The 25,557-nt window shown below is 46.1% G+C and overlaps 1 protein-coding gene across 6 annotated transcripts; it reads right to left on the minus strand.

The window, feature by feature from the left end:
• Nucleotides 1–9,351: 9,351 nt before the first annotated feature.
• On the minus strand, nt 9,352–25,443 carry G6PC3 (glucose-6-phosphatase catalytic subunit 3). 6 transcript variants are annotated; one of them, XM_073572783.1, is made up of 8 exons: nt 24,836–25,223; nt 23,146–23,330; nt 21,495–21,712; nt 18,807–18,907; nt 18,576–18,654; nt 11,909–12,027; nt 11,583–11,724; nt 9,352–9,745 (listed from the first exon to the last, which is right to left on the minus strand). In XM_073572783.1, exons 3-8 carry the CDS (start codon nt 21,710–21,712, stop codon nt 9,394–9,396), a joined length of 1,011 nt encoding a protein of 336 aa, XP_073428884.1. In that variant the 5' UTR covers nt 23,146–23,330; nt 24,836–25,223; the 3' UTR covers nt 9,352–9,393. The 6 variants fall into 6 exon arrangements, with proteins under 6 accessions (XP_073428884.1, XP_073428882.1, XP_073428883.1 ...); XM_073572781.1 differs by lacking the exons at nt 23,146–23,330; nt 24,836–25,223 and adding an exon at nt 25,318–25,443; XM_073572782.1 differs by lacking the exons at nt 23,146–23,330; nt 24,836–25,223 and adding an exon at nt 25,230–25,357.
• Nucleotides 25,444–25,557: the final 114 nt, after the last annotated feature.

Raw genomic sequence — 25,557 nt, forward strand, 5'->3', positions numbered from 1 at the left:
TGGGAATAAGTTCTGCAGGGAGCTAAAGGGTGGAGATTATTAGCCCACCCTCTGACACAGGGGGGAGGAACCCAGCATGCTTAAGAACTGGGAGCACATGGCAGAGACTCTCTCTCACAGAAGAACCAGATGATGATGATCTAAGAAGGTACTGGGGACAGATCTGCCAAGGGAGCAGCGGCACGCGCTTTGGGGTCTGTCCGGCAACTAAGATTCTTGTACCTGTGGACTGCAGAGCTCCCGGCATCCACATGCAACCTACAACCTGGTAAATTGACCTCCAGCTTAATATCTCTAAGTCTTGTACCATTATTATATTATATTTTACTCTGACTGCAAATCCACTGTAATTCCGTTGTATAGCTTACTGTGTATTTCTGTAATTATCTAGTGCGCCCTTAAGGCAATTAAACTATAAAATTAATCTTGGGCTGATGCTTTTACTCTGATTACGGATCTTAGAGTACTCAGCGGGTAACAGGACATCCTCCCCGGCGGCCATTTGCTCTAGGTACAGTTCCCTTACTGACCTGAGAGACAAAGGGGGTGCTGGAGAGCTGTGCCTGTGTAGTTATGTCACATTGGTGACGTGGGAGAAACCGGTCTTCCCTCACACCATCCGCCACCCAGCTCCTTGGAGGAGGACATGACTCAGGCCATTCGTATGAATCGGAAGTTGCGGAAGAGAGGAGTAATTCAGTGAGAGGTTCCTTTACATCCTGCTAAATCCGAAATGACGCCAGATACGGGACCTATGGAGGTTGGGGCCACTAACCTCAAGGAGGAGAGGAAGCGACAACGTGAAGGGAAATTATGTTTTTGTGGAAATCCTGGACATTGGAAAAGGGATGACCCCTCTTGCCCACAGACTAACAAGCTGCCAAGTCTGGATGATTGTCGAGGAGGTCACCCAGACTCTCAAGTACCATTTTCCTAATTTCAAAAAATTCTGTTAAATGTGGAATTTTGTTGTGCAGATGGTTACGTACCCACTTCAGCTTTTGTGGACTGTGAATCGTCCATTAACTTTATTGACTCGAGCTTGGTGTCCAAGAGTAAGATAGGGACAGTTAGATTTGAAAACCCAATCCATATCATTGCTATTTATAAGGCACCGCTGGTTAAGAATATTGTTAAGTTTGTCTCTGAGGAGTTTCTCCTCAAGGTGGGTTCCTTGCATCAGGAACGAATTTCATGTTATGTTCTTAATAATCTTCCAGTGGGACTGGTGTTGGGATTCCCCTGGTTACAAGTGCATAATCCTGTTATTGACTGGGATTCTCAGGATATTGTGAAATGGGGTCCTAACTGACCAAATGGTTGTCTTTCTGCTGTTCTGGTGCCATCCGTTAGCCTGGAGGGTATTCCGAAGTACCTGAAGGATTTTGAGGACATTTTTTCCATAAAAGAGGCTGAGGTCTTGCCACCATATCGCCCCTATGATTGTACTATTAATCTCATTTCGGGTGCTAAATTGCCCAAGGACCGTTTGTACAATCTTTACGGCCCAGAACGTACCACTATGAAAGACTATATCTCAGAAAGTTCACATCCGTCCCTCTGTATCTCCTGTGGCTGCTGGACTATTTTTTTTTGTCAAAAAGAAAGATGGTGGTTTACGCCCTTGCCTCGATTTTCGGGAACTAAATAAAATTAAGGTGAGAAATACCTACCCTCTCCCGCTTATTCCAGATCTTTACAACCAATTATCTGGGCTAAGTGGTTTTCCAAGTTGGACCTCAGGTGAGCGCATAATCTTATCTGTATTCAGTAGGGGGATGAGTGGAAAATGGCATTTCTCACCTCTGAGGATTTGCTTGAAAATTTGGTCACGCCCTTTGGTCTCACGAACGCGCCAGCTGTTTTTCAAAATTTCATTAATGATGAATTTTCTGACTTCATTGGGCGCTTTATGATGGTATATCTAGATGACATTCTCGTATTTTCATCTGACAAAGAATCTCACATGGGTCATTTATGTGTAGTTCTGCATAGGTTAGGGGAGAACTCTCTGTTCGCTAAACCTGAGAAGTGTTCATTTTTTGTCCAAGAGCTGACCTTTCTGGGGTTCATCCTTTCTGCCAATGGGTTTTCGTATGGACCCTGGAAAGGTACAGGCTATTGTTGATTGGGATGCAACCCAGAGACCTCAAGGATCTTCAGTGTTTTTTGGGTTTTGCCAATTACTATCGCAAATTTATTAAGGGGTTTGCTCCGGTGCTCATGCCTCTCACTGATTTCACTTGTAAGGGGGCTGATCTTAAAAACTGGTCGTCTCCGGCAGCTGAAGCCTTTTCTACATTGAAAAAATGTTTTATGTCTGCTCCTACGTTGGTCCAGCCCGATCCATCTGAAACATTCATTGTATAGGTGGACGCATCGGAGGTGGGAGTGGGGGCGGTGCTGTCTCAGGGACCCGTCACTTTGACTAACTTAAGACCTTGTGCATTTAGAAATTACGATGTTGGGAATCGGGAGTTATTAGCTATAAAGTTGGCTTTTGAGGAATGGAGGCATTTTTTGGAGGGGGCTGTTCATTGGCTCACAGTATTTACGGACCTCAAGAATCTGTCTTACATTGAGTTGGCCAAATGTTTGACTCCTAGACAGGTGAGGTGGTTGCTTTTTTATCACGTTTTCATTTTTCTATCACCTTTCGGCCTGGTTCCAAGAATGTCAAGGTCGATGCCTTATCTCGCAACTTGGATCCAATATCACCTCCTGAACCATTCTTCAGCATGGGGTGGTTGTTTCAGGGGTGTCCTTCGAATTGGAACTTGAAATTCGTGAGACTCAATCTCTTGTTCCTCCATCATAGCCTGATAACAAGCTGTTCGTCACAGATCAGCTTCGGTTGAGGGTGCTCCGGGAGCTCCACGAATCTGCTCTCAGTGGACACCTGGGAGTCATGGCCACCCGGAGAGCTATTGCTAGACTGTTTTGGTGGCCCTCCATGTCTTCTGACATTGCCATGTTTGTGTGCTCGTGCTAAAGTCTCCCATACCCAGCCAGCCGGGGATTTGGTGCCATTGCCAATTCCGGATAGACCTTGGACTCATTTGTCCATGGATTTTACCACTGATCTTCTTCCTTCAAATGGCAAAACGGTGGTCTGGATATTGGTTGACAGATTTAGCAAACAGGCGCATTTTGTTCCTTTGACAGGACTTCCTAACGCTGACACATTATCTAAGTTGTTTATTGAGCACTTTGTGTGGTTGTATGGCATGCCTCTGAATTTGGTGTCTGACAGAGGGGTGCAATTCGTGTCCAAATTTTGGAGGGTGTTTTGCAAGAGATTGGGTATTAGCTTGACCTTCTCCTCTGCCTATCATCCTGAGACCAACGGTCAGACGGAGAGGACCAATCAGTCTCTAGAACAGATTTTGCTGTCTTGCCACGTCCCAGCAGGATGATTGTTGTTCCACGTTGCCCGTGGCTGAGTTCTCATCTAATAAACGTGATAATCAGTCCACTGGCACCTCTCCATTTTTCTGTAACTATGGTTTTCACTCCCATTTTGGTGAATTTTCCAGGCTGGATTCGGGGTGGCCAGGGGCTGATTCGGCGATTCAACTGTTGGGGGAGGTTTGGAGGGAGGTCCAGAAGAACATTGGGGTGACTCAGGGCAAACAAACACTTTGCTGATAAATGACAATCTGTAGGACCTAAGTTTCTGGTTGGAGATAAAGTGGGGTTGTCTACCAAGAACATATGTTTGAAGCTTCCTTCCGTTAATCTGGGTCCCATGTTTATTTACGAGATCATTGAGGTTGTCAACCCAGTTGCCTTTCGTTTACGCTTACCTCCGTTGCTTCGTATCCCCATTGTGTTCCATAAATCCCTTCTTAAATCATTCGTACCTTCCGCTACAGAGTCTCCACCTCCTGTTTCTGTGGATGGACAAACTGAGTATGAAGCTGAACATATTGTTGATTCTTGGATGGTTCGCAGTTCGCTTCAGTACTTGGTACATTGGAGGCGTTATTGTCCTGAGGATCGATCTTGGGTCCTGGCGCGATCAGTCCGTGCTGATCTGTTGGTTCAGGCTTTTCATGCACGTTATCCTGGGAAACCTGGGGTCCGGTGGCCCCCCTTGAGAGGAGGGTACTGTCATGATCCAGACCGGGTTTTTGGCCTTGTCTCTCCTTTCCCGGTTTGGTCATTCAGGGGTTAACTTTCTCTGCCTCCTTCCGGTGTCAGGTCTGCTGTTTCTTTGCACTGCATCCTGCAGGCAGTGCCAGTTATATTTCCTGCCTACGGCGTGTGTAGCTGGCTCTGGCGAGACCCTGATTTGTCCTGCCGTGCTTATCTGACTTTGCCTGTGTACCCCTCTCCTACCCGTCCCGACTCTGTGGTCCTGTATGTTTGGACTCCCCGGTATTCGACTCTGCTTTGGCTCTGACCTGATTCTGTCCCTTCCTTCTGGTACTTCTGCTATGGACCGGTACTGACCTTTTTGCGCTCCTCTGTGTATGGGATTCCCCTTGGTACTATGCTACTCTCCGGTATCGACCCAGCTTGTCTGGCTATTCTGCTGTCACCTGGTGGTAGCCTCGCTGAGGTGCTGCTGGTCTGCTCTGAGCAGGAGTCCAGCCCTTTCTCTCCGCTACTGCCCTCTAGTGGAGTTTGTGTTCCTCTGCATTTACCTGCAGTGCTGCAGCGTGACAGTAAGAAGCTTCTTGATGGTTATAGGAAGCGATTGATTGCAGTTATTTATTCCAAAGCGTGTGCAAAATAATATTGAGTTGAGGGTGCTAACCATTTTGTCGGGCTCATTTTTGAGGTTTTCTCTGAAATGATGTCCAATTTGCCTTTTTTTTTGTGTTGTTCCAATACATACAAAGGAAGTAAACATGTGTATAACAAAATGTGTGTAATTGCAAGGATGTTCTGGGAGAAATACTTCTTTTTCTGGATCAATTTCAAGGGTGTCAACACTTTCGGCCGTGACTATATACAGTGGGGCAAAAAAGTATTTAGTCAGTCAGCAATAGTGCAAGTTCCACCACTTAAAAAGATGAGAGGCGTCTGTAATTTACATCATAGGTAGACCTCAACTATGGGAGACAAACTGAGAAAAAAAAATCCAGAAAATCACATTGTCTGTTTTTTTTTCATTTTATTTGCATATTATGGTGGAAAATAAGTATTTGGTCAGAAACAAAATTTCATCTCAATACTTTGTGATATATCCTTTGTTGGCAATGACAGAGGTCAAACGTTTTCTGTAAGTCTTCACAAGGTTGCCACACACTGTTGTTATGTTGGCCCATTCCTCCATGCAGATCTCCTCTAGAGCAGTGATGTTTTTGGCTTTTCGCTTGGCAACACGGACTTTCAACTCCCTCCAAAGGTTTTCTATAGGGTTGAGATCTGGAGACTGGCTAGGCCACTCCAGGACCTTGAAATGCTTCTTACGAAGCCACTCCTTCATTGCCCTGGCGGTGTGCTTTGGATCATTGTCATGTTGAAAGACCCAGCCACGTTTCATCTTCAATGCCCTTGCTGATGGAAGGAGGTTTGCACTCAAAATCTCACGATACATGGCCCCATTCATTCTTTCATGTACCCGGATCAGTCGTCCTGGCCCCTTTGCAGAGAAACAGCCCCAAAGCATGATGTTTCCACCACCATGCTTTACAGTAGGTATGGTGTTTGATGGATGCAACTCAGTATTCTTTTTCCTCCAAACACGACAAGTTGTGTTTCTACCAAACAGTTCCAGTTTGGTTTCATCAGACCATAGGCCATTCTCCCAAAACTCCTCTGGATCATCCAAATGCTCTCTAGCAAACTTCAGACGGGCCCGGACATGTACAGGCTTAAGCAGTGGGACACGTCTGGCACTGCAGGATCTGAGTCCATGGTGGCGTAGTGTGTTACTTATGGTAGGCCTTGTTACATTGGTCCCAGCTCTCTGCAGTTCATTCACTAGGTCCCCCCGCGTGGTTCTGGGATTTTTGCTCACCGTTCTTGTGATCATTCTGACCCCACGGGGTGGGATTTTGCGTGGAGCACCAGATCGAGGGAGATTATCAGTGGTCTTGTATGTCTTCCATTTTCTAATTATTGCTCCCACAGTTGATTTCTTCACTCCAAGCTGGTTGGCTATTGCAGATTCAGTCTTCCCAGCCTGGTGCAGGGCTACAATTTTGTTTCTGGTGTCCTTTGACAGCTCTTTGGTCTTCACCATAGTGGAGTTTGGAGTCAGACTGTTTGAGGGTGTGCACAGGTGTCTTTTTTATACTGATAACAAGTTTAAACAGGTGCCATTACTACAGGTAATGAGTGGAGGAAAGAGGCGACTCTTAAAGAAGAATTTACAGGTCTGTGAGAGCCAGAAATCTTGATTGCATGTTTCTGACCAAATACTTATTTTCCACCATAATATGCAAATAAAATGAAAAAAAAAAACAGACAATGTGATTTTCTGGATTTTTTTTTCTCAGCTTGTCTCCCATAGTTGAGGTCTACCTATGATGTAAATTACAGACGCCTCTCATCTTTTTAAGTGGTGGAACTTGCACTATTGCTGACTGACTAAATACTTTTTTGCCCCACTGTATATACACACACAGTCGGTGAAATAAGCCGAAATAAACGTACCACCAATTTTCTAAGTAAATATATTTTTAAAAGGTGCTATTTATGTGAAATTTTCACCAGATGTCAGCAACAACCCATCCAATCCATGCAGGCAAAGAAATCAAACCATACATGCCCATAAGTTAAGTTATATGTAATAATGTGAAATCACACAGGAAAAAAGTATTGAACACATGAAGAAAGAGAGGTGAAGAACGCTAAGGAATGTCATGACACCAGCAGAAATCTATCAGTAATTAGAAAGCAATCCTGCTACTTAGGGGTACTTCACATTAAGCGAGATCGCTGATGTGTCACCGATTTTGTGACGCATCAGTGATCTCGCCAGTGATCTCGCCAGCGATCTCGCTGTGTGGCACGCATCAGCGACCAGCCCCCCGCCGGGTATCGATGATCGTGCAGGAATGTCCTGGGCCATTTTTTTGATCACTGGTCTCCCGCGCGCTTACCCACTGTTTACCCTGGATACCAGCTCCCAGCACGAGCACGCTGGTACCCAGGGTAAATAGCGGGTAACTAAGCGACGCGCGCTTAGTTACCCGCTATTTACCCTGGATACCAGTGTCCTCGCTGGTCCTGATCGCTGGTGAGTCTGCCAGTTTGAGAACTCACCAGCGATCATGTAGCGACGCACCAGCGATCCTGACCAGGTCATATCGTTGTCGGGTTCGCTGGTGCGTCCTTCAAGGTACTTTCACACTTAGCGATGTACCAGCGATCCCGACCAGCGATATGACACGGTCAGGATCGCTGGTACATCGCTAAGTGGTCGCTAGTGAGCTGCCACACAGGCAGATCTCACCAGCGACATCGCTGGGGACGGGGGTCGCTACTTACCTGTCACACTAGGCGATCCTGCGTCCTCCCGCCCGGCTCCACGCGTCGCTCGCCTTCACAGCAGGAAGCGCCGCAGGAAGCTGACGACGAGAAACAGTCCTGAACGTTCTCGCGCGATCAGCGATAACCAGCGGGGGAGCCGGTCGTAGGTAAGTATCAGACACAGCGATATCGCTAGCAATATCGCTATAACGTCACTAGTTATAGCGATATTGCTAGCGATATCTCTTAGTGTGACATGCCCTTTAGTGTAAAGGGACCCTTAGAGAAAAATAATATCAGCTGGCTCAACTGATGGCTGATAAAGAGGTGTCTCATTACCAAAGTGCCACACAAGAAACAGCTCATTATAGGTAAAAACAGTGAGCTGTCTCACAAGATCTTCGCAATCATATTGTTGCAAAACATACTGAAGGCATTGGTTACATAAGAATTTCTAAACTACTGAAGGTTCCAGTGAGCACTGTTGTGGTCATAATTTGTATGTGGAAAGAACATAATTTCCCCAATAACTGGCCACAACAAGGTTGTCCCCTGCAAGATTTCAGACAGAAGAGTAAAAATTATTTCCAGAATAGTTGTCCAAAAGCCAAGGACCACCTGTTGAGAGCTGCGGAAAGATATGGAATCGGCAGATACAACTCTTTCAAAGAAAACAATAAGTAATGCACTCAACCTCCATGATCTGTATGCATGCTCACCATGCAAGACTACATTGCTGAGCAAAAAACATGTTAAAGTTTGCTAAACAACATTTAGACAAACATGTGCAATACTGGGAAAATATAGTCTGGTCAGATGATACCAAAACTAAACTCTTTGGATGCCATATTACACCATGTTTAAAAGCCAAAGGACACTACGTATCACCCTAAAACACCATACCAACAGTGAAGTTTGGCGGTGGGAACATCATGATGTGGGGCTGTGTTTTCAGCATATGGCTCTGGCAAACTTTGTCAAAGAAGGATAAGTGGACAAATGTACTGAGACATTCCTGATAAAAATATGACACCATCTACCAGGATGATGAAGATGAAACAAGACAATGATTCCAAACACACAGCCAAGGAAATTCTCAAATTGTTTCAGAGAAAGAAAATAAAGCTTCTAGAATGACCTAGAAAATGTATGGAAGGAGCTAAAGCTCAGAGTGTATAGAAGGAGCTCACAGGACCTTCAGGATTTTAAGAGTGTTTGTGTGGGAAAATGAGCCAAAATCACACCTGAGAAATGCATGCGACTAGCATGCGACTAGTTTCTCCATACAGAAGGCTTCTTGACGCTGTTATTACCAACAAAGGCTTTTGTATGAAGTATTAAATAAATTTCAGTAAGCGTATTCAATATTTTGTACCTGTCTTATGTCTCATTATTATATATAACTTAACTTGTGTACATCTATGGTTTGATTTCTTTGCCTGTGTGGATTGGATCGGTTGTCACTCATATCTGTGGTAAGAATTTCATGTCAATAGCACCTTTAGAAATAAATTTACTGGTGACGTATTAAATACTTATTTCCCCTGCTATATGTATGTAGATGTAACTTTTTCATTTTTATAACTGTCATCAGTGCCCTATTGTCCCTACTTCTCACTAATAGGGATCAGAAAACTGAAATGTGTGGAATTAATTTGTGGGGCTGTACACTTTATAAAAAGAAAATTTATAATGTAAGGTCCCTCTATATCTCAGCTTCCTAGTCCTCTATAACTTTTACTTTGGAGCACACGTCGCTTTAGTCTGTGGAATTTTACTGTGGGGCACATTCATAAAACTGTAAGAGTCGGGTTTAGGATAGCATAGAATTGAAGCATTCTTGATCTTCTTACAGTAGAATATAAACAGAGCATATACACAACCTAAATTCTTAAAAATAAATAAAAAAAAGAACAAATGAAAGAAATGTAACTATATATGAATGTGAACAGAGAACTTGTTGCCTCAATCTCTCTTCTGCATGGTCTCTGGTTTCAAGCATCTTACAATATAGGGGGCCAAGATAATGACAATAAGGGGGCAGGTACAATGGCGCATAAAGTTCAGCAGGTAGTAGAGTAGCGGGGGTGATATTGGAAGTGGCAGTGTTTGCTGGAGCTTCAGAAAAAGAAAAGACAGAACCATGCAAATGCCCCTTTCACGCCATCCTGGAGTCTCTGAGTGCATTCTGTGGAAGTGCAGGGCAAATCCCAGTCCTAAAGTGTTTCCTGCGCTCCTTGTCACTGATGAAAAGGGTCTCGTCTCTGGCCGTATCCATTCTGTCTTTGCACACCATTTATTGGCTAGATGGATGGACCTAACACCAGCCATTGGCAAAAAAGGTAGTTAATGGAAGCGTAAGAAGAGCTATTTATTGCTGTACATATGTGGATGCCATGTCTGTGATACTGTGAATCATGGCGGATGGTAGGCTCCATAAGGACATTACTGTACAGCTCTGGCAAAAATTAAGAGACCACTGCAAAATTTTCAATTTGATTTTTCCCCTTATAGGTATATTTTTGAATAAAATGTAAATTGCTCTTTTATTCTACAAACTACTGACAACATGTCTTCGAATTTCCAAGCAATAAATTTTGGATTTATTTTCAGAAAATAAGAAATGGACAAAATAACAAACATACAGTGCTTGCAGACCTCAAATAATGCTAAGAAAACAAGTTCATAATCATTTAGAAACAACAATACTAATGTTTTAACTCAGGAAGAGTTCAGAAATCAATATTTTGTGGCATAACCATGATTTTTAATCACAGCTTTCATGTGTCTTGGCATGCATTCCACCAGTCTTTCACACTGCTTTTGGGTGACCTTATGTCACTCCTGGCACAAAAATTTAAGCAGTTCTTTGTTTGATGGCTTGTGACTATCCATCTTCCTCTTTATTACATTGCAGATGTCTTCAATGGGGTTCAGGTCTGGAGATTGGGCTGCCCATGACAGGGATTTGATGTGGTGGTCCTTCATACACACATTGATTAACCTAGCTGTGTGGCATGGCGCATTGTCCTGCTGGAAAAAAAACTGTCCTAAGAGTTGGGGAACATTGCCTGAGCAGAAGGAATCACCTGTTTTTCCAGGATAACCTTGCATGCGGCTTGATTCATACATCCTTCGCAAAGATTAAATTGCCCAATTCCAGTCTTGCTGAAGCATCCCCAGATCATTACCGATGCTCCACCAAATTTCACAGTGGGTGCAAACCACTGTGGCTTGTACGCCTCTCCAGGTCTCCGTCTAACCATTAGATGACCAGGTGTTGGGCAAAGCTGAAAATTAGACTCATCAGAGAAGATTACCTTACTCCAGTCCTCTATAGTCCTATCTTTATTGTCTTTGGCAAACTTCAGCCTGGCTCTCCTTTGCTTCTCATTGATGAAAGGCTTTTTCCTAGCTTTACATAACTTGAGCCCTGCCCCTAGGAGCCTGTTACGAACTGTTCTTGCCATGCACTTCACCCCATTTGCCATTCCTTTTGTAGGTCACTTGATGTCATCCTGCGGTTGCTGAGTGACATTTGAATAAGATAACAGTCATCCCGGTCAGTAGATAGTCGTTTTCGCCCTCTGCCGGTTTGTAGCTTTATTGTCCCCAATGTCTGCTGCTTGATCTTGTTGTAATGGACTGCCATCTTAGAAATTTTAAGGATGGAGGCAACATGACGCTCACTGTATCCGTCTGCTAGTAAAGCAAGAATTGAGCCCATCTTTTCCTCACTCAAGACTTTTCTTTTCAACTCCTTTGGCATGGTTAAAAGTTATTTTTTCATTCCTATTACTTTTGGGATATTACTAGCACTTGTTTTGCCATCCAGCTTGTCCTATTGCAAGAGAATTGTGAACAGCACAGCAGGGTTTTTTTTTATACTTTCCTTCATTAAATAAGATTTGAATCAGGTGATCACCTAATCAGAAGCACTTTAAGTAGAATGAGGTATACTCTGTTTGGAATTCAACTGACACTGAAATGGAATGGTGGTTGTCAGACATGTAGAGAAGCTGATTTTTATAAAACTGTGCAGTGGTCTCTTAATTTTTGCCAGAGCTGTATATCCATGCATTAATGATGTCCCAGTGTAAACTAATCACGGGGCCATTAGCTTCAAATCTACTGGATGTCACAGTCATACTCACCACGACAGGTCCACACCGAATGAACTTATTCCACAGTATAAAAGAAGCGCCCCAAGAAGCAGAAACAGAGAAGACCGTATAAAAAAGGCTAAATTACGGTCATAGGGAGCGGTGCGCGGCAAGACGTATCCCAAAAACACACCTAGGAGAGACCGGTCAGAGAAATGTACATTCATTATATTTATACCATCATTGTACCACAGTAAGAGGGACTGAAAAGTAAAGGAATGCACAAGAGAAAGCAGCAAGGACTATGCGCTTCTAACTTCAGTAACAGCAAGACAGGCGAGGAGCAGACTAAGTATGAATGATGGGATATTACTTACCAGTGAGGATCCCAGAGACAACCTGGTGTGGGAAGTGAGCCAAAATAAGGAGTCTGGAGACCGCAATCCCCGCCATCAGTAACAGGTACAATATGAGAGGAACAGTCCGGACCATGCCACTGAGTAAGAGAATTATACGTTAACATTTGTGTAAATGATATTTATGTGACTGCGCTCTAAATTAGAGCCCACCGCTATTTATCTCCCCCCCCCACACATCAAGCAACCTGCCAAACATGCTTGTGATCTCAATAGGGCAAGCAAAGTAAGCTACTGTCAGGCATCTCTCATCGAGCAAAAAAGGATCAGGCATGTTGAAATACATCAGGTCTGATCTGTCTTTCTCCCAGGATCTGCCTTTGGGAGAGAGTTGGAAAGCCACTACATTAGCCACTTGGATAATCCTCCCAAAATTGTCAAGTTTGGTCAACATTTACAATGGCTTGCAAAAATATTCACCCTGTTGACATTTTTCATGTTTTGCTACCTCACAACCTGGAATTTCACTGTTTTTTTGAGGGTTTGCACCAGTTCATGTAAAGAACTTGCCTACAACTGTGAACATTTGGTTTTCTTTTTTTTGGTGAAGCAAACGACAGAATTACTTAAAACTTCAGTGTGCATAACTATTCACCCCCTAAAGACTGTACTTTGTAGAGCCTATTTATGAGGCAATTACAGCTGCAAATTGCTTTATGAGCCAAGGCAAAGCCTTCAAGTTAGGCCCCCTTAACACGTCAGTGTTTTATGTCCATATGGGGTCCATTTTTCACGAACATACACATACTCACTGTATTCAACAGTGGTGCACACATGGTCCATGTGAAAAACCCGCAGACATATCAAATTTTCTTTGCGTAGCACAGACAAAGTGTGTGCCACACACTGATGACATCTGCGTGTCATCAGCGTGACACCTATAGGCGCCTGGGACAAAACGGTACAGTTCGAGCTGATCCCAGGCTCCGACTGATGAAGGCAGGCCCACTTGGACTCCCTGAGATCAGCACAACCAGGTGACAATGATGTTAGTTGTATTCAGAACCCGATGTGTACATCATGTGTAAAATTACCAATTAAATAAAAAAGACTGGCGTGGGCTCCGGCATAATTTTCATACCCAGCAGAGAGAAAGCCCACGGCAGGTGGCTGATGTTAATAATCAGGAAAAATGGACAATATCCCCAAAGGTTCCCAGTCAATTAATTACAGCTCACAGCTATTTGCTTTACTGGTGTATTTATGGGTGTACCCAGAAAAAAAAAAAAATCACGTAGGGTTCCCCTATAAATTCAAATGAGCGAAGGCTAACAGACAGCTGTGAAAGGTCCGGCGCCTGCGCACTGCAGTATTCTGCTCTGCCCTCAACAAGGCAGAGCAGTGTGCCTGCGCCGGAACCATGACAGGAAGGAAAAATGTATGGGAAGTGAAACATGCCACGGAAGCACCAGGGCATCTGACCCGATGGCTAATGGGTCGCGGTACCGAGCTACGAATGCCGGAACTTTGGTGTTTAGCCTGGAGGCCATGAGGTCCACATCCGGAGTTCCCCAAAGCTGACAAATCTGCTGAAAAACTTCCGGATGAAGGGACCTCTCTCCCGAGGCCAGACCCGGACGGCTGAGAAATCTGCCGCCCAATTCTCTACTCCCGGAATATGAACTGCAGAGATGACTGAATGGTTTGTCTCGGCCCATTGAAGAATGTGTGCAGCCTCGAGCATCGCTCTTCTGCTTCGTGTGCCCACCTGACAAGTGATGTACGCCACCGCCTTGGCGTTGTCTGACTGTATCCGAATGGGACGACCGGTCAGAAGTTGATGGAATCGCTGAAGGGCTAGCCTGATTGCCCGAATCTCGAGGATATTGATTGGGAGGCGCGATTCCTGAATGGACCAGCGTCCCTGAGCCGTGTGGTGACGGAAGATCGCTCCCCAACCTAGAAGACTGGCATCGGTGGTCACCACCAGCCAGTGGACTGAAAGAAAGGACTTTCCCTGGCTCAATGAGGACGTTGATGTCCACCACCTGAGAAACCGTCTGATCCGGGGGGACAGGCGAAAACAGCGGTCCAGAGAGGCCGGATTTCTGTCCCAAGCTGACAGCAATGCCTGCAGTAGAGGACAGAGATGTAATTGAGCAAACGGTATTGCCTCGATCGTCGCTACCATCTTCCTCAGGACCTGCATGCCAAACCGCTGGGAGTGGGGCCAGGCAAGAGAAATCTTCCAGGTTCCTTGGATCAGCGCCGAGATCTTATCTGGAGGAAGAATTACCAACCCTCGGGAAGTGTCCATGATCATCCCCAAAAAGGAGATTTGCTGGGATGGGGCTGGAGGGGACTTGCCTAGGTTCACTAGCCAACCTAAATGAGTGAGAGTGTCCAAAGTGATGCTGACACTCTCTGCACAGGCCTGAAGGGACGATCCCTTGATGAGGAGGTCTTCTAGGTAGGGCAGAATCACCACGCCCTGAGAGTGCAGAATAGACATGACAGCTGCCATGACCTTGGTGAACACTCTGGGGGCAGTGGCGAGACCGAAGGGCAAGGCCGTGAACTGAAAGTGCTTGTCTCCGATTGCAAAGCGCAGAAATATTTGGTGACCTGAGAAGATTGGAATGTGAAGATATGCTTCCTTGATGTAGACAGACGCAAGGTATTCCCCTTTTTCCACCGAGGTGATAACAGAACGGAGAGATTCCATTCTCAAATTACGCACTTTGACAAACTTGTTCAACAGTTTTCGGTCTATGATGGGACGCATGGTTCTGTCCTTCTTTGGGACGACGAACAGGTTTGAGTAAAACCCTTTGAACCTTTCTGTGTGAGGGACCAGGACGATGACTCCACTGTTGCAGAGAGTGTATATGGCCTGATAAAATGGGGCTGCTTGCGCCTCCATCTTTGGAAGACGTGACTGGAAGAAGCGTGTTTTGGGTGGGGGGGACGCAAATTCTATTTTGTATCCAGAGGACACCAGATCTCTGACCCATTGGTCGTGAATGACCGCTAGCTAGACCTGACGAAACAAGAGTTGACGGCCGCCTACCCTGTCTGTGTCCTCCGGATACTGCAATGAGTCACTGAGCAGAGAACTTGTGGGAAGAGGTACCCTTGGGTCCGGACTGTGAGGGTCTGTTTTTCCAGGAATGAGAGGGCTTGAATGAAGGTTGTGGATCCCTGTCTCTGCGTGGGGGACGGGCCGAGCTAGAGGAAGCTGTCGCGGATGACTAGCTTGCGGTACTGCGAAAAGGTCAGAAGTGAACCTGGTATTGGTTCCGAAAGGGCCGACTGGGTCTTTGCTGAGGGAGGAATTTGCTCTTTCCTCCAGTAGCATCCGAGATAATTTGGTCAAGTTTATCTCTGAACAAACGCCCGCTCTGATAAGGCAGGGAAGTTAAAGATTTCTTGGAAGCGGAGTCTGCTCGCCACCTTTGGAGCCATAGGGCTCTCCTGATGGTAATGGCGTTTGCAGCCAGCGTTTGTTAGCCGCATCTAGGGAAACATGTACCACATAATCCCCGACCCGGGCAATCTGGCAAGTGAGACTGCCCACATCGGGAGGCAGGTTATTGTCTCGACTGGTCTTAGCTAGAGCCTCTGCCCAGGCCACCATAGCTCTGGCCACCCAAGTGGCGGCGAAGGAAGGGAAGAGTGCTGCTCCGGCAGCCTCAAAGACTGACTGAGCAAGATTGTCAATCTGTCGATCAGTGGTGTTTTTAATGGACGAGCCATCAGACAAAGACAGGAGGGTTTTGGAAGCGAGCCGCGATATGGGTGGATCCACTGCAGGGCACTCAGTCCACTCTTTTTTAGAGTAGGTGCAAAGGGGTACCGTGCTTCCAGCGGCTTTTGCCCTGTGAATCGCCTGTCCAGGCGACTTCTATGCCTCTGAACAATGTCCGTAAACTCAGGGTGGTTAGCAAAAACCCTGTGAGGACGTTTGGTCCTTTTGAAGGACACAGTGTGATCCGGACTAGTTCCAGGTTTGTCTATTCTCAGAGCCTTATTGACCGCTTCAATGATAGAATCTAGAGACTCCTGGTACTCTAGTGAGTCCGGGTCTACGGTCACATCTGACTCATATTCTGAGTCGTGTTCGCTGCAAACCCCTGGTGATGGGGAGCGGGAAGCAGAGCTTGCGGACGCCGAGGCACCAGAGTGCCCGGGGGATGAGTCATGGGGCCGTTTTCTAGAAGTTTGTACGTCTTCTGCTGCAGTCCGGCCCCTGTCTGAGGAAGACTCTCGCATGGCTGAAGGGCCTTCTATGAAGGGTAAATTGATGCCCTGGCTTGAGGAGGAATCACAGAAGGATTCTATAGCTTTAGCAAGGGAGACCATGCACTGTGCCAGAGACGTGGCCCACACGGGTGGACTAGGCCCACTAGGGTGGCATTAGCAGGGGGCTCCTGTGCGCAAGAGGGGGTCGCAGGCCGCACAGATTGCAGTACGGTGTCTCTGTGGTAGTGGGGCATTACATGCGGTACATGAGGCATACACCACTGTGTGTGTCTTATCAGCCTTCTTAGATGCCTTTGATTGAGACATATTGCAAATAGATGCTGCTTAGAGGCTGCTGTAGGGAAGGCATTAAGCACTGTGTACCAGCTTACCCAGGTCCTGTGTCCATGCCCCCTGAGAAAGTAGTCTGTGCTGCGGATGTAAAAGCCTGTAGTCACATGTGTGGTGAAGTAAGATGGCATCCCTAGCCTGTATGATACACGCGCGGTGCAGGAAGTGGAGGCCCGAAAACAAGTCGGCGCTTCTCGTGAGGAGTGCCAGCAAAAGTGGGCGGAGTCAGGGCCAGGGAACAGGGATGTGAGCGAGAAGCGCCTAAGAAGTGGGCGGAGTTGGGTCTATCCCGTCCAGAAGCCGGGGACTAAATTTGTGATGGTGGAGGCAATGGTGGCTGGATCGCAGTAGCCAGGGCACGTATCCCCCTGGGGGCCCAGAGATCATACACAGGACCATGGAGAAGGAGCCCCCCCTGCCGACCACGGGCGCTGAGCTACTCACAGGGCATAAAGCCGAGCCTGGTGCTCGGTGGATGAGCCACAGGTGGAGATTGTGGCTGCTCAAATCATTCTCAATCCACCATCCCTTTGATAGGGAAGTGGAGAGGGCTTGTTCGCCTCCTGACATCAGCAACTTTCTGACAGTGGTGGTGCAGTGGGGCTGTACGGATGCCGATGGGAGCCTTCGCAGAATACCTGAGGTAAACCTTTGGGAAGGGCAGGGCATTTTTCCCGGCTGAAGGCCTGGCTCCAGAAGGGGGTACGTGGGGACGACACCCCAGGTTCTCGTCTGTTGTCGGTGTGGGGAAAGCGGACCCATTAAAGGGATCCGTCGACCCTAAGGAGAGCCGAGGCATTGCATTGAGGTTGCAGGAGGGGTACGGGGAGACGATACTCCACGTTCCCGCCTGTTGAAGATTTTGGGAGATCGGGACCCTGAAAGGCCCTGTTGACCCTTTAATCCATAGGAAAGAGTAGACAATAAAAATAAAATAATGAAGTCGGGGTCTGAAGCCAGACCCTAGTACATACTACAGCTACTAAGCAGGAACTAGTTCAGGATAGAGCCAGCAGAGGGTGTGTACTGCGGAGGAGGAGTTAATTTCTTTGTGTGTTTGCTTAGTGTCCTCCTAGTGGCAACAGCATAACACCCATGGTCCTGTGTCCCCCAATGAGGCGAAGGAGAAAAGCTTCTTTTTTTTAACTCACATAACCTGTCCTGCTGTGTGTTTAGGACAGGATTTGTGTTCTGTAATATAACCATATGAAAAAAAAACCTTATCACTGCCCCAAGATAAGACCAGCATAAATAATTAAAACTAATTATCAATTTATTTTAATGAGGATTTTTTTCCATTTATTAATTTTCTTAGCTCACAGGAAACACCTTTGTAGCCTTCCTTGTAATAATGTTGTCTTGCTGCAAAACTATATGGCCCTTATTCAGCGTGGTTTTCAGGACAAGCCGCAGCTATTTAAAGGGAACCTGTCAGCTGTTTTGGCCGCTATAAGATATGGCCACTGCAATTCAGGGCTATAATGCTGTAGATAAGCCCCGGGGCCGACCTGAAAGATAAGAAAAATAAGTTTTATTATACTCACCCGGGGGCGTTTGATGGGTGTCGCAGGTCCTGGTCTGGCGGATCCCATCTTCTTGCAACGCCGCCCTCCTGCTTGCTTCCTCAGGTCAGAGAGACCCAGCGCCTGCGCACTGCAGTACTTTGCTCTGCCCTCAACAGGGCAGAGAAGTACGCCTGCACAGAAGTCTGATGCCGGGGAGTGATGAAGCAAGCAGGAGGACGGCGTCACAAAAAGATTGGAGATGTCGGACCCGGACCTGCGACACCCATCGGACCGCTGCCACCCCCCCAGCCCACGGGTGAGTATGATAAAACTTTTTTTTCTTATCTTGCAGGTCGGATCAGAGGCTTATCTACAGCACTATAGAATGCTGTGGATAAGCCCTGAAAGGCAGTGGACGTATCTTATAGAGGCCATAACAGGTGACAGGTTCCCTTTAACAGCAAGATAAGCTCCATCTGCCAGACATGGCCTCTTTCAAATGTGGCTGCCAGAACGTGTGATCTTACCCATAGATTAGATGACATTCTAGGATAATCTAAAGAGGAAAGCAATACCTCCTTGCCCCGTACCTCTGTAACCGGCCAGTGCAGAACATTACTATCGGCCATAGGGCAGCTCCAGTGATCATACAGTGTCCTGAAGGACTTCCTGAGAATGGTACGTAGGGTTAGTGTTATATATTACACATATACAGTCAACATCAACAACAAAAAACATTTATATTGTGCTTTTCTAATGGACTCAAATTAGATCTACTATGTATTATGTGGAAAAATGATGCCTAGCTTATCTACACCGACCTGGGCCAGTCTCACAAGTGGAGGGGAACTGCGATAGGTTATAGATTTTGTGTAGACCTGTTTCATAGACCCACCAGAATGGCCGCTCACCAAAGAGAAACCTGTGGATGGAAAATTAGAAGAGTGAAGTATAATATTGTGAGGGTAATAGAGCACATTGGACCTCATTCATCAGTTTATGTGCAGTACTACATTTATTCTGCCATCAAACATGTAGCAGGGAAAAAGCCCACACATATGTCACAATCCAGACCCTAGAAAAGTTGGCATTCACACAACTGTTCACCACATGGAGTAGAGAAAAGCTCATTTGTCAAGACATTAATTTCTCCCCAGTGATTTCCTCTTCCAATCCAATCATAGACTGGCATATATCGGTGGTGCAGTACAAGGGTGTACCTACAATGGAGCCAGTCCACAAAGTGGGTGTAGAAATCCATGATACAATGTTTGAAGGTGCCACACATTTTGGCCTCTTTCACACGTACGCGTCTCCGGTACGTGTGGTGACAGTTTTCACACGTACCGGAGACACGTACACACATTATAATCTTTGTTTCTGTGCACATGTGCGTGTTTTCACCGCTAGTCACTGAGCCTGTGCACGCTGCTTCCCTTTCATTCCTCAGTAGTTTACAGCCCGAGCGGTCGCATTAGCATCGCTCTTCCTGTAAACTTATTAACCCCCAGGATATGGATTTACGCCATGGGACTTGACTGAGCGCTGGACAGGTATGCCATATTGGTTTGTTTTTTTTTATTTGTTTTTTTTTTTTTACAGGTTATTAATGGCTTCAAGATGGAATTAGCAGTCTAATAAAGATGGGAAAAATATGTGGTGTATTCTTTCATTAAAAGACTTTATTCTTAATGTGTGTGTGTTTAATTAACCCTTTACTTACCATAGGATTAGTAATGGATAGGTGTCTTATTGACGCCTCTCCATTACTAAGCCGGGCTTAATGTCACCTTACAATAGCAAGGTGACATTAAGCCCTTATTAACCCCACTTTCCACTGATACAGGGCAAGTGGGAAGAACCCAACAAAGTTCCAGAATAGGCGCATCTAATAGATGGGCCTTTTCTGGACAGCTGCCGTCTGCTGTTTTCAGGCTGGGGGGGCCATATTAATGGCCCCTTACCAGCCTGAGAATAGCAGCCCGCACCTGTATAGTTTTGCCGGGATGGTTAAAAAAATAAGGGGGACCCCACGTCGGTTTGTTTTAATTCATTCTTCCCTGCTGAAGCTGTTGGCGGCAGAGCAGGGAAGAATGACAGCCGAGTTCAGCACCACATGCAGGGGAACAGAGCTTACTGTAGCCGATTCTTCCCTTGCGGCCGTCCATGCACACGTGTGCCACACGGATGTGCCCCGTGTACACACGGACACGGATATCTCCGGTACCGTTTTTTTCCGGTACTGGAAATATCTGGACGTGTGAAAGAGGTCTTACTGTGCTTTAGAAATAAAGACTAACACTTTACCTTCAGATACAACTAAAGTTTAGTACGTGATTGCAGCTACTATTATTTTATAAGTACCTTGGTAACAATCTTCTACAATGACTTCTGCTACATCCATACAAGTCTCTCCAGGAACAAAGCTGAGTGAACAGGATCGATATCCATCCAGTCACTCAGTTGGAGTAAAAACTAAGGATTCTAGGGGGGTACAGAAGACGGTCAGATGAGTGTGCCCTGCACCCTGAACCTAACGCCCAGCCCCCTACATGAGACCTAAACCTCTCGGGAGTCCACACACTCAAGAATGAAAAAAATCTACCAACAAGAGTGCAATTGCTATACATAAGCCTACAGATATCATGTATAGCTTTAGATGCACAATACCTTTACTGGGGCATAGCCAGACAATTCACTTAATAGACCCTTGACACTATAAATTAGGAAACCTATATGATGCCCTAATAAAGGTGACCAAGAAGATTAAATGGGGCTAACTAATGGGCTACCAAACTGGCAATTGTGGGGCTTATGCAATATTTTAATAGCAGTTTTAATAGCAGGCTTACGACTTTCTGTATAGTACAAGCTAAATTTTACCTCCATTGGGACAGTGTGTACTGTACATACAGTATGCTAATTTAAAGGGGGTGTCCAAATCCCTGTATTTACAAGAAACACCAAGACCTTTGGCAAACAGTTAATGTTGCCGAAGAAGATATGTTAGGTTACACACTTTCTTGCATCAGTTGCTACAGGATAAAGTTGCCTATACACATGAGATAGAGGTCAACCGAGTGATCATGTGTTTTCAACGGAAGAGAGGAAAATGCTGCTGCCGGATAAACCTGAAAGCTAAAGGATCAGATGTTGAAATTACAACTGCCCGATCCTTCTCTCCCCGACAGCTATCACCTATTGGGGGGGGGGGGGGGGGGGAGTCGGGAGGACCCTCCAAAACTGACTGTCATTTAATGTGCATGTAGGCCTTAGATATGGCCATTATAATTTATTGCCATCAATGTAATAAATAGATGGACCAAGTCTGGCAGCTCATGAGACCCTGCTCATCAGTATCTCTCCAACTTCAGAAGGGGGTTTCACTCAGGAGACCCCTACTAGGACATTTAAATAAGTTAATAGTATATATTGAATTTAGTAGTCAAGATAGGACAACTTGCGCTCAGCAAGGTCTGTGACCCTAGTGAAGATTCACCATAACTCACCACTTAAAGACAAGATTCAGCCACTCTCCGATGACTCCCAGCCACAGTACAGTTACACCCAGTTGGTGTTGCAGTGCATATGCCAGAGGAAAGTAGAGAAGAAATATGCAGCCGGGATCCCCGAGGTAGGTGACCCACAGCCAGAAATCTTCAGAGCCATGGAGGAGATCCTGCAGGTATGCTGCCAACGCCACACCGGCCCGGTATGCTTCATCCATCTACAATAATAGTAGAGTTAATACTACATAATCTGTAAGAGATCCATAGGACACAGCAGTGGATTACTAGGAAAGCAATGAAGACCTGTGACAGGCAAAGACTTCTTTCCTGCAGGGGATTTTACAGACAACCTACTAAAACTTAAACTATATTCTAAACGCCCTCCTACACGATTGCCTGTCGGCTGATCCGGAGGTATCAATGGGTTTGGCCAACTGTCCAATGTATAAAGGGAGATAAGGATCTGCCATATCTGATTTTGGACTGCTGATCCTTTTTTTTCCTCTAAGACATAAGCTGCTAACAGAGGAGCGTTTCTCATAGAGAACACAGGAGCGTTCGACATTCAGCAGAGTAAGTGCTCTTGTGTATAGAAGCGAGCAAGATAGCTGACAGGAGAACCATTGTTCGCAGCGACAGCTATCTAGTGTGTATGGGGAGCTTTAAAGTGTAACTGTTCTTCTAGAAAATTTTCACATATTATATAGATATTTCATCAGGTGCTGAAATCCCACTGGTTGCTAAAACAAAGAAGCATTATTGCTTTATTGTTCAATAGAAAGTCTATGAAGCCTGTCTACAGTGTCAGCGAAGAGTAAAGCTTGACTGAGCGTTTCCACTACAATGTTTATTAGATTAGTGGGATCTCAACACCTGGACGAACACCAATCACAACTTCTAACATTTCTTTGTAATAGGTCAAAAGCTTTTAAAAAGGTGCAGTTAAATTTTAGGGAGAAAAAAAAATCGTCCATAAAGTCTTACTGTATTGTATAAATTGAGCACGTGAGAGTGGTCAGACACATTAGGTGAACGTCGACTGAACTGAGGATCTAGAACAGCTGACATTCACCCGCAACTTGAGTATGGTGGCCAAACTGAGGATCCAATGGAAAAGTTCAGCCTCTTAACTTCCACTATCTCTCTTGGAGATTTTCAGAGAACATATTCCCCAGAGTTTCTTATGTTTGCTTGTACTAGTGATTTATACAGAGGTTGCAGTCATACCCTGCAACCAAGAGACTAAAAGACTAGTGATAAGAATACTGGAGCACCTGCAGATGGGAGGTAGGCTAGCTGAGTAAGCAATTTCTACTACCTAGCTGTTTCTAAAAGCCATACACCTTTAACCGCCTGGTACACTTTCTATTATGATTGTTGTCCATGATTCCACCTTATTGAGTACATTAGTTATATTGCTCAAATGCTCGCTTGCCTCTCACCCACCGCCACTTCTAGTTGGATTTTCTACTGGGTACGCAGCACTATTTTTGGGCTTTGCCAGGCCACTTTCCTAGTCTTTGTTGTCTTGGTGGTCATAACAAACTGCCAGATTCAGGACCAATGGGCAGAGGAACGTTAATGCACTTTGGGGTATAGACCGCGATCCCTAGTTAGTGACACTAAGGAAAATAGCTAGGTTATACCCTACCTGCAGTCACTGAGCTATATAATTTTAAACGCTGCTCAAAAAAGTAGGACAAAAGCTGTGTAGGTCCTCAGTTGACAACCAGCCCAAAGGTCCCCCAGCTTCCAGTGGCTCATCTGTATATCTGCCACTGCTCCCTTTCACTGGAGATATACTGAAGAAGTGACTTTGCTTGTTTCAACCAGGAGCTGAAAAGAGAAGGATCTTATGAGGGCACTTGGGTGAGTATACTGCCCACCCTCCCCTTCATATCCCATGTTACTAACAATCTTCACATAGCCTCATCTCTTTGTTTCCTCAGGGTGAAAGAAAATCCAGTCTCCAAATTTCTATTCTAGCAGCTCTTCTAGCTGTCAGTGTCTTCAAACGCTCTCTTGCCTTCATTTCTCATTGCTAGGTCTTCCACTAGACACTCAGCACAGTCTGTAGCCTTGTACCCCACAGCCGGTCCATTTTCCTGGTGTTTGGATTTTGTTGTCCAATTCAGGCCAGATGTGCAGAGAGATATTTATTGCTCTCCAAAGCCCTATTGCTGCTATGTGTTGCTGATTCTAGCTTCAGGGCTCCCCAATCACAAGTTCCTTTTCACTAATCAACACCAACCATGTACGGTGGAACTTCACTTCACTGACTTCTAGGCCCCCGCAGACTTTGCAGTCTGTGATCCCCTCTACATTACAGCTCTGGCTGCCTTCACCTCCTTTTTGCAATGGTGGATGTCCATACATTTGGTTGGGCCAAGCTCTTAGTGTTCCCCTTTTTCAGGTGTTCCCTCCTATAGTGACGAGCCTCCTATGTGCTCCTGCGGTCACATTGAACTCCACTTTACTCACCTCCTTATGTGGAGTGAGAGCCTGAAACAGCCATTTTCGCTTTATTGGTGCAGCATGCTACTCTCTTCTAATTGTGGAAAAACTACCCTGGAGTAGTACTGAAGGGGAAGTCATTCCTTACATCTAGTCTCAGACGGGCTGTGACTCTGCTAACATCATATCAGACTCCAACATTGATTACCACCTCTGACGTCTGCACCCTCTACAGCACCAAATTTCATTGGGTTAACATAAACCCATCTACCCCACATGCACGAGTCCCAGACAATGTGGTACAGCCCAGCCAGACCCGAGCTGCACCACTCCCAGGCAAAAGTCTCTTCTCCTTGGCTGTTGGCGACTTCTCTGAGGTTCACCACTCAATGATCTATGTTCTGACCAGGTCCCTTCATCCTCACCAATCCATGACAAAAAGAGCAGGTCACAATAGTCCTCCTCTCAATCATATGCTTCAAACTTTCCTTACCCTACCCTTCCCCTGGGTGGTCCAGAACCTAGGACCCTCTCAGAGTGAGGTCTAAGACTTTTCTCCTCTCTCGGAGTTCAAGGATGTGGTCTGAATTGGATGCTGGTCCTTCTTGTGGCAATCACCTCCATTTATAGAGTTCGATCTTGAATCTTGGTTCTGTACAATAAGGCTGTTCTCCACTTGGGTTCTTTCCTTTTTGTCCAAGGTGGTTCCTCCTTCCAGCCATGAGGATGTCATGTTCTCCATCTTCTACCTATCACCTGTCCATCCTAGGAAACGTTCCCTTGTCTGAGCATTGAGTCCACCTGTCCTTCACTCTGGAGGGCGGCCGGCCTCCCTCCTTGTGAATACAGAAGGCCACAAAAAATATGGCCTGGTAAGCAATCATTACCGAAGGAATGCAACTGGCCAGTGGTGGGTTATAGCGTGCCCCGATCCTGAGTGGTGGCACCTCCTGGGACGGGCGGCCTCTTGTTCTTCTCCTCAGTAATCCCTATGTCAGCCTACATCCGTCTGGCCTTCACCTCACACATTTATCCGGCACATTCTATATCATCCACCCCATTACTGTGTGCAGAAGCAATGACCATCGTCTATAGTGACGCACACACTGCTCTACCGTGAGGGAAGCACATTCACGGCTGTAACAGTAGAGCTGTAAGTCCCAGCACACCCTGCCAGACAATGGAGTCACATGCTGGTACTTGTAGTACCACAGTTGCTGCCCCTGTGTAGGTGTGAATCACTGGGGGCTGCCTGGAGTTACATTATAACGACCCCCACACCTCGGCCGCCGACCTTCTCTCTGCGCAGTAGCGTCTCCTAGAAACGGCCCCTGAACCACGTGACTGAACCTTGGCCCCGCCCACATACCGCTATCACCCCCAGCCGCTGGGTAACGGTTACTGCGAGCAGTTTGAATGAGTTCCTCGCTCTCCTCCCTGAGGACACGTCACTGGCCCCGCCTCTCAATTTACGTCCTGGGCAGACTTCACTTTGGTCCCGCCCAGCAAGAAGCAATGTCAAACACGCCCATTAGGCACATGACTTGGCGGCTGGAGGGCGGAGCTTAGTGCCACCTCAGCTGTCTGCAGAAGGAAGTGGAAAGTCGTG

Source organism: Dendrobates tinctorius, unplaced genomic scaffold (genome assembly GCF_039654945.1).
Source record: "Dendrobates tinctorius isolate UK_male_01 unplaced genomic scaffold, ASM3965494v1 ptg000032l, whole genome shotgun sequence".
Classification (NCBI taxonomy): domain Eukaryota; kingdom Metazoa; phylum Chordata; class Amphibia; order Anura; family Dendrobatidae; genus Dendrobates; species Dendrobates tinctorius.

Excerpts from the sequence above, each read along its gene's own strand:
- G6PC3 (XM_073572781.1), bottom strand. The coding sequence starts at position 21,712 with ATGGATGAAGCATACCGGGCCGGTGTGGCGTTGGCAGCATACCTGCAG. Across the intron at positions 11,725-11,908 it reads TGTCTCTGGGATCCTCACTG|GTGTGTTTTTGGGATACGTC; the intron begins GTAAGTAATATC and ends GGTCTCTCCTAG. Across the intron at positions 9,746-11,582 it reads TTCGGTGTGGACCTGTCGTG|GTCCATCCATCTAGCCAATA; the intron begins GTGAGTATGACT and ends GGCTGGTGTTAG.